Genomic DNA, 12,070 nt, shown 5'->3' with positions numbered 1-12,070 from the left:
CGAAAGGCACGCAGCCTCCGCGTCCTGCGGGAGCAATCTGTGTCGCCTCTGGATAGTGGCATTTGATGCCCGCAGCGTCGGGGCTGGCAGCGCGCGGGCCGGGCGCGACGAGGCCAAGCAGGCCGAGCCGCTCTGCAGCCGGCTCCTGGATCGCAGGCCCGATCGATGCATTTTTCTGAGTGAGTCGGCGGCTCCTCCACCCACCTCGGCCGTTTTCTCCTATCCTCCTCCTCTTCCTCTCTGGTCTCCTCCCTCCTCCGAGTTGGCTTGCAAATGGCTTCGTTCCCCGAGACCGACTTCCAGATCTGCCTGTTGTGCAAGGAGATGTGCGGCTCGCCGGCGCCGCTCTCCTCCAACTCGTCTGCATCGTCGTCGTCCTCGCAGACGTCCACGTCGTCGGGTGGCGGCGGCGGGGGTCCGGGGGCCGCGGCGCGCCGCCTGCACGTCCTGCCCTGCCTGCACGCCTTCTGCCGCCCGTGCCTCGAGGCGCACCGGCTGCCGGCGGCTGGCAGCAGCGCTCCGGGAGAGCCACTCAAGCTGCGCTGCCCCGTGTGCGACCAGAAAGTAGTGCTGGCCGAGGCGGCGGGCATGGATGCGCTTCCCTCGTCCGCCTTCCTACTCAGCAACCTGCTCGACGCCGTGGTGGCCACGGCCGACGAGCCGCCGCCCAAGAACGGGCGTGCCGGAGCCCCGGCGGGCGCAGGCGGCCACAGCAACCACCGGCACCACGCGCACCACGCGCACCCGCGCGCGTCCGCCTCGGCCCAGCCGCCACTCCCGCCGGCGCCGCCACCGCCCGCGCCTTCACGCTCTGCGCCGGGCGGCCCGGCGGCCTCTCCGTCTGCGCTGCTGCTGCGCCGGCCTCACGGCTGCAGCTCCTGCGACGAGGGCAACGCGGCCTCGTCGCGCTGCCTGGACTGCCAGGAGCACCTGTGCGACAACTGCGTCCGCGCGCACCAGCGCGTGCGCCTCACTAAGGACCACTACATCGAGCGCGGCCTGCCAGGTCCCGCGGCCGCGGCCGCGGCGCAGCAGCTCGGGCTCGGGCCACCCTTCCCCGGCGCGCCCTTCTCCATCCTGTCGGTGTTCCCCGAGCGCCTCGGTTTCTGCCAGCACCACGACGATGAGGTGAGTGCGCGGGCGGCTTCCTTGGGGGCTGCGCCGGGGCGGGGGCGTGGGCGGGGCGGGGGTTTGTGCCCACCTAGGACACGCGTGCTTGCACGCCGAAGACCTCCGGACCGGTCCCAACGCGGGGGGCGGGGGTGCTCTCTGGATTTTTTTCTTCTGACTGCGTGGCGGTCGTTGCCACCAAGTAGCATTACCTGGGAAGTGTGTGTGTAGAAGTCTGGCTTTGGTGTGCTTGGTGCGAGGGACCGCGGATGAGTTCCAGGACGTGGAGTCCCCTCTTTACCACATCTAGTTTTCTGCATGGCAAATTGTGCCAACCGTCGTCTGCAATCAGCATGAGCTGGGAAAAGCTACGGCGTGTGTGTGTGTGTAGGGCTGATCTTGGTGTGCGAGGGTTTCCCTCCCCCTTCCTTACCTTGATGGTTCTCGAGGTTTGAGAATACCCCCTCTTTGTGGATTTTGATTTCCTCATTTCTGTTTGACAAAATGTGCAAGCTGTTAAGATGCGGGATGGAAGAGAGTCTGTATCGGTGTAGACGTGGTCTTCTTGTACAGGCACACAACAGGCCTCCCAGAGTACTGAGTGCCCTCCTTTAGCATATTTTCTCATTTTTTGTCAGACCCGTAGATTGTGGGCTTTTAGGTGGGTATGAATGGAGATGGGTGAGTGGGTGTGGAGTGTGTGTGTCTGTGTAGACCTGTTTTCCACGTGCGCGCTTGTGTGAGGCGGAATAGGGGGACCTTGCCCACTGACCTCACCGAGCTGGGAGCCCCTTGGGCCGCTCCCGCCTGCCCCGACTTCGATCCCTACAGGAACTGGTTTCCCTGGTTGGGGAGGTGTCTCCACCCCGGGGGTCAGCCCGGGCTGGACTTACCGTGGAGAAAAACCAGACCCATCTGCAGCGGCTCGAACCCGGGGGTGCGCAGAGTCCGAGGGCTGCACTGCAGCCTTTGGGTTTGGGTTCTCTTTTTTGGCTGTCGAATAAACCTTTCTTATTCTTTCACCGTGTGAGACCTTCCACTTACCTGAGCCCACTACAGTATGGGACCAAAAATTTTGAGCGGGCTCTCGTGGGAGGGTCGGTAATTTAAGCCATCTACCTGTAGACCCGTGAGATGTGGTGTGTGTGATCGCTGTGTTCTTGCCTTGGAGGGAGAGCAGATGGCAGAGGTTTTAAAAATCCTAGTGGGAGTTGCTGCTTGCGAGTTGGAGCGGGCTTGCTGGTACCGAGAAAGGCAGAGGCTTGCACAGCGCAGCCTTTTCCACTCCTAACCTGTTATTTGGGGAGGAGGGCGGAGCTATTGCCTGATGGCCTTAAGCCGGCGTCTCCTATTGGAAAAAAGTTGAAATTCTAATCTACTTGTTGTGGGCGCCGCATTTTAAGTTTCCTTCTAGGTATTAAGCCAGGGGGCATTCTTTTCCTTCGTTTTTAAGCTTTGAGTAGACTCATCTTAAAAGTTTCCACATTCGTGGGTGAATGTTTGTAGTATGTTCTTTTCATCACTTTTAGAAAAATGAATGATGGAGCTAAATACCAATCTTGAAGCTCAGGAATGAAAAGATGGGAGTCAAATCACTTGAAGATTAGGGTCAAATGGGGGGGGCAGTGAAGGGAGGGAAAGAGCGTCTTGAATCCGCCACAGTTTCCCTCCTGGGAGGGGCCGTTGATTGAATTCTCCCTCCCAGCAGTTGAGTTTAAGTGTCAGGTTTTATTTATATTCCCAGTTAAAGATCCGCATTCGTTTTATTTGGGCTAAAACAGAAGATGCTCAGTGTTGCCAGACTTGTAAAAGGCTTATACTTGTAAAAGATTTATACACTTTTAAAATTATAAAACTATTCAAATGGTGTGGGAGAGTGTAAAGTGAGAAGTGAAGCTCCCCTCACCCTGGAGGTTCCTGGATGCCTTGAAAATTCACTTTGGATGTTGTGCAATACTAGGTTGAATTCTGGCAAAGACATTAAGATATTACACTGTTTAAATATTCTTTAGAAAATGTAATTTTCTATTTTGAGCAGAATTCTGCTTCCCCTCACTCATTTAAAGAAGGGAACTTGGAAGTTAATTTTTAGACCTTTAATCATCTCTGCATTTAGAGTGCTAGAAATTTTGAGTTTAAAGGTGACAAACCAATGCTGCGAATAAAGGACCCAAGTGTTAGAGAAAGCACCAGGTTCATATAGGAGTCCCAGTCACAAATTCTTTCTTCCCTTCTAAGAAAGTGATTGGAGACCGTTTGGGAATACTGTTCTTTAAAAAAGAAAATATGCTTCTGCCTGGGAAAGGAGCATGAAGGCATTTTGGAAGGTGACTGTCTTTATTTGATTGTGATGGTTGGAATCTCTAAACCTGCGTGTTTTTCTGTATTCCTAGTCTACCTCGATTTTCACAATGTGCTTCTCTACTGAGTTGCCTTCTGTGTCAGCAGGCTCCATTAAATAATTCAGGGGGCCCCTGCCTTACAGTAATGCCACCTGACCTTGGGAAGGAGACTGGGACCCTGGCTTTACCCCCTTTAATTTAAGGGAGGGTGCTTCCAACAGTTGGACACCCAGGGATGCTGAGGCAGCCAGTAGGGCTCTTTACCCACCACTTTCCATAAGAATCCCCCTAGAAGCAGCTCCTCAGGATTGGCATGGTGTTTTGAGAACTTGGTTTAAAAAGTACTTGCAAAACCTCAAGGGAATTGGGTTTTCCTACAAAATGATAAAGGAATTGTGTCTCATTTAAAAAAAACGTATTTTGGGTCTTTCGCTGGTTTTGTGCCTCATTGGTCAGTTCAAAGGCCTGCTGACGCCAGGCTGGAGGGGCAGGCAGGCCGGGAAGTGCGGGCCCGCGGGCCCGGGGCCGCTGGCCGCTGGCCGCGCGGCGGTCAAGACAGGCGGGGGCCCGGGAGGCGGAGGAGGCGGCGCGGCTGTGGACCTCCGCCGCGACAGGGCGAGCCTCGGGCCGCCTCCGCCGTGGGGACGCGGCTGGACGGTGGCCTCTCCTCTTCCCCGCGGGCACCGCGAGGAGAAAGCGTGCTCGAGAAAAGGGTCTGCACGAATTTTGGTGGAAGAGTTGAGGAGTCAGCGCGTCTTGAGCACGCTGCTGCGGCTGCTTGAGGAGTGCCCTTATTGTATGGATGTGTAGGACGGGAGCCCTGTGCTGCCTGGGAGGCGACCCTGGAAGCACAAATCTCGGCGAGGGGGCGGCCACGGTGTGTGTATGCGCGTGTCGAAGGGCCGGACAGCAGCATTCTGTAACTGGCAGGAAGCAGAGTGGGGTCTGAGCAGGTTCTGTCCCCAGGAAAGGCCCTGTCATTAGCGACGTGGGGCGGTGGGGGTGACCCAGTTGCCATCTTGAGCCGAGGGCAACATTGTAGCCCAGCCCACCGACGATGGCAATATTGTTCCCAGTTAGGCAGGGCCAGCAGGAGCGGATTTTCCTGAGTCTCCAGGATGGAAAATGGGGTGCAGGTGCTGATACAATTTATATTTAGTCTCTGCGTTGGGCTTACAATATACAGTTTCCTAGAAATAGTGAGTTCTGGAATTCCAACCCAATATAATCCTGAATAATGACCCATCCATCCTAGGCTTGGGGACTGTCTTTCCCTGGGAAACCACTCAAACCACTTTGAGGAAGGCTGTTTGCTGTCTTACAAAAATTGGTTGTGGAATGAATTCTGTCTCGTAACTTATTTTGAGTAAGTTCAGTCGTGATGAATGGGGGATATTACCAGTACTGGTACCAACATATTGTACTTTCCTGCAGTTTAAGGTTTTTCAGGCGCGCATCCCCAGCGTAAGCATGTTTGAAACTGTATGTATGTGCTCTGTAAATTACAAAATGTATACGAAAAGACATTTTTTTAAGGACAAGAGGGAAAAAATGAAATGTGTGTTCTAGTATTTCTGCACCCCATCTTCAACCTGCTCTTACATGATTTGGTGAATGTATGTCTGCTTAACACATATATGTCCTCCATTTGCCAGAAAACCAAACTTCCCATACATTCATTCCTTGGAAATAATTGGAGCTGGACGCTTTGAATCCAGTTTAGTAGGTAATGCCTATAGGTTGAAGTCTCTTGAATTAAAAAAAAATACTTGAAGGTCTATGGGAGAGAAATGTTCATTATTGGTATCTTAATTCCTTAGCCTTGAATGTAGTAGTCTGTGGGCTTTTTAAATTTGAGCTGAGGAATGTGCCCAGCCTTCCATTAAAGTGCATGGGGATGGATTTTATCAACATGGATCAGGGAAGTGGGTCAGGGCTAGTTTGGCAAGCCTGTGCTCATGAGGTTACCTCACAGGCATAAGCTCATCTAAAATGTGCTAGTAATATTTGAGGCTGTTGTGGTATCAGCAGTCTGGGGAACCTTTTGCGACTGCTTTTTCTTCCTAAAAAGTGAACAACACTGGTTTTAGGGTAGCATAGACTTGCTTTAGGTCTGCAACATTTTTATTTCCAATGCTCAGAAATGTATTTTTTTGGAAACAGTGAAGATATTTTAGGAAGAAAACAGGCACTTTGTCCTAGACGGAAGTTTTTCAGTTGATATTACTATACATTCTTTATGATTCAGATGTTTTCAAGTTAAATACTAGGACATGGAATAAAGAAATCTGGAAAGTGTTTGAAGACAAGAATAAAATTTCCTTTATACACACCCCAATTCTCCCTCCCATTTTAGCTACTTATAAATGCTATTTTTAGAGTCCTTTCAGATTGCAGGACACTAAAACCAGTATTAAAATGTATAGTTTCCTAAAGCATTACTTAAAATGGAAACAACTTTCTTGTCACATACAAAATTGTGAGCATATCTATTTAACTTTTTATGTTGTCATTTTACAAACATTGTATATATATTGAAAGGGAGTTAGCTTTTGGGGGAAGCTATAAATGAGGAGGTGAAATAGTTAAAATGCTTTTGTTGGTTGAAGTAGTTTGCCAGGAGAAAAAAGGGTTTATAAGTTTTCCTAATTAAAGAGAAGTTTTAACTTAACAAATAATTCCATACCTCTAAAATTTAACCCTCCCCTCCCCAATTTTATTTTCTCTGATGCTAACTAAAAAGTCACATGGTTTGCTTGGTCTTGCCATTTCTCCATCTCAGTTTCTCACACAGGGCAGGGTTTATTTTAGATGCATTCATTCTTAGTGAATAAAGGACCATTTTGGTGTCATTCTTCCTGACACTTAAGCAAAAGGTTGAGAAGTATCTTACCATGCAGGCGGTTTCAAAGTAGTGTTCCCTCCCCCCAACACTAACAAAGAGTTAGAGGCTTGGCCCGGTAAGGCTGTTTTTGCCTTCTCTGTTATTTTGCAAGAGAAAGATATTGATAAAGAATTACAGTTGCCTAAAGGGAGCGAAATGGCCACCCATTGCAGCCCACTCTTCTCCCCTTTCTCTTGACCTTTCAAGCATTGTGACTTGCAAGAGGAAGCTTGATTCGTCTTTCCTCTTCAGTTGATGTGACCTCGTGCTTGTTCAGTACTAAATTATTCCTCTCCCTTTGAGGTTTTGTCTATACCCACAAACCGAGTTGACTGAAACCAGATTGACTATTTTGACTGACAAGACTCCAGAAAAATTGGGGAGGGACGGGGGTTGAATGCTGGCTATTTACATCTGAAACTAGGTGACTTTAACCTTGTTCCAGTGTAATTCTTTCCTTCAAGATGCCAGCTCCAGCTTCCCTGAAGGTTGGGTGCAGTGATATGATGGAAGATCCCAATTCCTGGGTTTCATTTCCCATTGAAACCCAGCTGAGATTTTGGGAGATCCATATTTAATCTGAAGACTTCCGGCCAGTATTTTGTTTTGTCCCCCTTAATGTGGAATACCCACTAATCTCAGTCAGTTCCTTACCTGAGCAGCAGATCCCACCATGTGAGGTCTTTTTTAAATGAATCTGTGTAAATGATCCCAGTTTAATGACCAAAAGGCAAAAAAATTGGCAGCCAGTTGTAATATGTTCAAAAACAAACACTTTCCACACAAATGCCCTAAGGAAGTGGTAATTTTTAGTGATAACGTTATTGTTGTCAGTAATACATTAGCAAATGAAGTTATAAATATTGAGCTTTGTCTTGAAAAAGGGGGTAATTCTCAATTGTGATTTATCCAGACAGGCTTCTGCAGAATAGCACATTCTGTCAACATTAATGGAATTTGAATGAAGCAGAGCAGTGTACATAAAAGAGAATGAGGTGGTTCAAGGTCAGTTGTGAAGACTGAGGTCATTCTCTGTGGCTCTGACACCTTGTGGATTTTGAGGGCCCCTGAATGAGCTCTGGACCCTGAGCTGGTGAGGAATCCGTGGGACTAGGACAGGAGCTCCTGTGCCTTCCTAAATATGTGTCAGCCACTGTATCCTCTTTGGTTGTTACTTTTGGAAAGCTTGGCCAGCCATTTCCTTCTAGCCTTAACCATTTGCAGTTAAAAAAGGTTTTCTTGAAATACCAGTGGGTTTGGAGAACTTCTTTCATACTCTGACTAACGGGGATAATGATGAAAATGCTATTTTATTAAACAGTCTATGCATCCAGGGGCGCCTGCCTGCTCAGTCAGAGCAGCATGAGACTTCTTGATCTCAGGGTCATGACTTTGAGCCTTACAGTGGGTGTGGTGTAGAGATTGCTTTAAAACATGTATTTTTGGGACACCTGGGTGGCTCACTTGGTTGAGCATCTGCCTTCGGCCCAGGTCGTGATCTCCGTCAGGGTCCTGGGATCTGGCCCCACATCGGGCTTCCCTGCTCAGTAGTGAGTCTGTTTCTCCCTCTTTCTCTGTCCCCCTACCTGCTTGTGCTTGCTTTCTCTGTCAAATAAATAAAATCTTCTAAAAAAACCCACAATTTTAAAAAATTTTTATTTATTTTAAGTAATTCCTACATCCAGCATGGAACTCAAACTCAAGACTCCAAGATCAAGAAATTGCGTGCTCCTCTTACTGAGCCAGGTGCCCATAAAATAAAATCTTAAAAAAAAACCCCACAAAACCTACGCACTTAGATTTTGCTGCTAATAAGGCTCTGGGACTGCTTCAGCACAGGTGTTTTTAAAATGAGAATTGTAACTAGCTGGCCGTCCTCATTAGGGTGTGTTTAGACCACATCCACAATCTTGGGTCTGCGCCGTCTGCTTCTCTTTGGGATCAAGGTCAGAGGGAGAGCTTTCTCTCTTAAGACCATCTATAGGCTTGTACCAAAAATGTAGCCGCAAGAAGATGTGGACAAGTGTGGAGCAGAAAAACGGATGTGGTAGAGATAGTTTTACTAGTAGTTTCCTGTGGAAGGGTTCCTATGGTTGGGGTGATGGAGCTGGTGCGTCTGGTGCAGAACTGCAGACTGAGTGAGGTGCTGCCCCTGGCGTGCTCCAGGGTTGCTGGGGTGAGGTATGTGGATGCCGTTACACAGCAGCTTCTCTCCCTCTTGTCACAGTCTAACCAGGGACTCATCTGGCAAAGCAGAGATGTGGTTTGCTCAGTCCCTGCCTCCCCCTTCCCCCAAAAAAATTCACAAAGGAGGGGACACCAGGAGTTTGGATTTGGGGCTGAGAGACCATAACTCCGCAAGCAGCATAGCTGGAAAGATGACATCCCGGTTGGGCCATTGCTTATGGCAGGCACCACCTGACTTGATTCCATTCGAAACTCCATGAAAATATGGGGAGGATCTCAGACTCGTAAGAACCAGAATGTGTGCAAAGTTAGCTTTGCCGTGAATGTTCTCTACACCCAGCTGGCTGCTGACTGCTGCCAGCAGGTTGCACTGTCGACATGCAGCCCCACACCCGGCAGCCAGCTCTTGCCATTCGAGTTCTGTGCTAACCGGGAGAGACTGCTATTTTTGTTCCCAAATCCCTTCATGTCCATTGTACTTGGTGTCATCACACAGTTTAAGGAAAAATGAAATGACTGCAGAAAATGTCTATGAAAAGTGATTTGGTAAAAATTGGAGGCCCTGGGGAAACAGCAGAATAGCCCCCAATCCTTTTGCTCATGGAATTTACACAGCCAATTTGAGATTGAGGGATTCCCTGCCTTCCCCAGTGGCCTTGATTTGGTTCTGACCCTTAAGTGGGGCTGCTGCTGGTACATGGAGGGGGTATCTGTGGATGGCTGCCTCCGGCTATCTCCCTAGTGTGAACTAGACTATCCAGCCCACGGTGGCTATAATCTTGAGAGGGGGAGGCTCCGTACAAGCTACAGGACAGAGCTCCCCCTTTCCCTGTTTCCCCTCCCTCTCCTCAGCCTTGAAGAGGTCCAGAACCGCCGCCTCCCCCCCCACAACATGCTTTGCAGTTTCTGCTGCAGAACCGCTGAGTGAAGGAAGGCCTCACGTCTAGTCTGGTGATTTCCTATTTTGGTTTTTCGGTATTCGTTTTTGCTTACTGAGGTACAATTGCCATATTGTAAAATTCACGTTTTTTTTAGTGTACAGTTCTGCCCATTTTGATGAGTTTATACAGTGTGTGAGAACTACCACAGTCAAAATACAGAATGGTTTCATCACTTTCAAAATGCCCCATCCCTCCAGCCTCAGGCAACACCGATCTGTTCTCCAGGCCTATCGTTTGTCTGTTCTGGAATGTCAGAACATGGAATGACGCAGAGTTGAAGACTTTTAAGTCAGGTTTTTTCAGTGCGCATAATGCAGTCCATCCACATTGCTGCAGGTGTCCACAATTCCTCCCTTTTTACTCCTGTGTAGTATTCCATGGTACAGGGTACCACACTATAGACAGTGACCAGCTGAGGGGCCTGTGTTTCCTGTTCTTGGCGGTTGTGAAGATGTCCTGCCTGGAATATGTGCAGTGCTGCCTTGAGTGTCCATGGTCCATGTGGTCCAGTCTTGTGCTGGAGTGCCCCTTCTGATCCAGCAGCTTTGTGGGTGACCTTGTGTGCCTTTGAGCCTCAGTTTCCCCATCACTCTACAGAGATTGTGACATTTGCGCTAGACTGCCTGGGCTGACTTTTGAGAATCAAATGAAGTACTTTCTGATAAAAAAATTGGAGTGTGCCCTGTACATAAATATAAGTGAAGAAATTTGAAGTGTAAAGTGAAGGAACTGATTCAGGGCCAGTGGAATCACCAGCTAGCTACCTGCCAGTCCTGCTCTTTATTTTTAATAATCATTTGGGGGAATCCTCCCACCCTTTTAATTGAAGTATAGTTGGCACATGGTGTTACGTTAATTTCAGGTGTACAGCATAGTGAATGGACAACTATATGTTATGTTCTTTTTTTATTTTTATTTTTTTTTTTATTTGACTGAGAGACAGCCAGGGAGAGAGGGAACACAAGCAGGGGTAGTGGGAGAGGAAGAAGCAGGCTCCCAGCGGAGCAGGGAGCCCGATGTGGGGCTGGATCCCAGGACCCTGGGATCACGCCTTGAGCTGAAGGCAGACGCTTAACGACTAAGCTACCCAGGCGCCCCTGTACGTTATGTTTTGCTCACTGAAAATGTAGCTCCCATCTGTCGTCATGCAGCAGTATTACAACACCATTGACTGTATTCCCCATGCTGTACTTTTTATCCCCATGACTTACTCATTCCATAGTTGGAAGCCCATACCTCCCACTCCCTTGCACCACTTCCCCATGGTTTTATTTCCTTTGTTTTTTGTTAGCTTTATCAGAGCTTTCACAGATTTAGAGGAATATTCTAAAAGGGAAACTTACTTTACCAATGTATTTGGATTTTTAAAAAAGCCACATGGGAGCAAATAAAAAATAAAAATTGTAGTCCTAGTCAGCTGTGGGCCAACTGCAGTATCTGGAGCTTGGAGGGAATCTTGGAAAGAATCCCCACATAGTACTGATGAACTAAGGTTTAAGAATCTCCCCTTTTAATTCACCTGAAAGTAGGGGAGAAGGTGTTTTTGTGTTAGGATATATTCTTGTTGATAACTGGAAACCAATCATGAAGGGGCAGCAAAATCTCTACTAGCAAAAGAGATAGTGTTAATTCTAGGCAACATTTGGGACTTGCCACAATAGCTATTAATTTTGCAATTGTATTCATCCTTAAGTGCGATAAATAGATGTGCCTTTATATGTAAGAACTGAAGTTAATACTTATTTCATCTGCAGCATCTTTCTTTACTGTTGGTTATTTGCTAACTAAATTGTGTGTAATACTGTTAATTATATATACAAATGTTAGTAACATACAAATACATGCAAAGAAAGGCACTATAAATATTTGGCCATGTCAGACTGAAAGTATGCTTCAGGTTTAAAGTTTCAAAACAAAAATTCCTTCTCAGGGAAGGTTGGTGTTCATATTTGGTGTTTTTAGCATTCATATTCTGATTTTTTTCCTCCCTTTGATTGTGTAAGGTCTCCTGCAAAACCAAGCACAAAATCTTAGTGACAGCCTGCTCAGTTCATCAGTGCCTATTTTGTTCTAGCCCCATAGAACTTATTTTCAAGGGTTTTTGTTTGTTTGTCAGGATGCAAAACCAGTTCTCCTCTTCTCCACTCAAAAAGGTATGAAAAGCAACAAATAAATCTGAATAAAATTAAGAAACCGTGTGCAAGATCAAATTATGAAGATGAGGGGGGAGGGGACGTCTGGCTCTGGTTTAGGGAAAAAGTTGGGTTTCAGGCTCTTGGGTTCCCATTGTTTGCATGTAACAGTTTTTTCATGTGTGATTTGATGGAGAGGGGTGTTGCATGGGGGGGACCCCAGAATGTTTAAGGTAAAACATTCTCCATGGGTTCAGCAGATAAGAAAACAAAGTCTACAAAGCTAACTTGGAGGTCCCTGTCCTGCCTGCCAGGCCCCTCTCATTTTAGTTCCTTGACTTGCAGGCAGCACTTTTAAGAGTTGTCCCTGTGAGAGGGTCCTCACCAGCTCTTGGTGCTAGAGGCGGACAGGTTTGCCTACAGTGAACTAAGAGGAACCCAAATGAATGAGTGCGTAATAAAAACTATGGAACA

General features: G+C 47.9%; 1 protein-coding gene across 1 annotated transcript in view; it reads left to right on the top strand.

Moving 5' to 3' along the window:
- Positions 1–273: 273 nt before the first annotated feature.
- TRIM71 (tripartite motif containing 71) overlaps positions 274–12,070 on the top strand; it is a 64,431-nt gene continuing 52,634 nt past the window's right edge. The window contains exon 1 of the mRNA XM_045798136.2: positions 274–1,128. Within this exon, the coding sequence (XP_045654092.1) occupies positions 274–1,128 (855 nt within the window). The remainder of the gene's footprint in view (positions 1,129–12,070) is intronic.

Source organism: Ursus americanus, chromosome 20, assembly GCF_024610735.1.
Source record: "Ursus americanus isolate L20-20 chromosome 20, mUrsAme1.1.p, whole genome shotgun sequence".
NCBI lineage: Eukaryota > Metazoa > Chordata > Mammalia > Carnivora > Ursidae > Ursus > Ursus americanus.
Note: the sequence above shows the minus strand (reverse complement) of the source record. Positions and strands in the feature narration are given on the sequence as shown.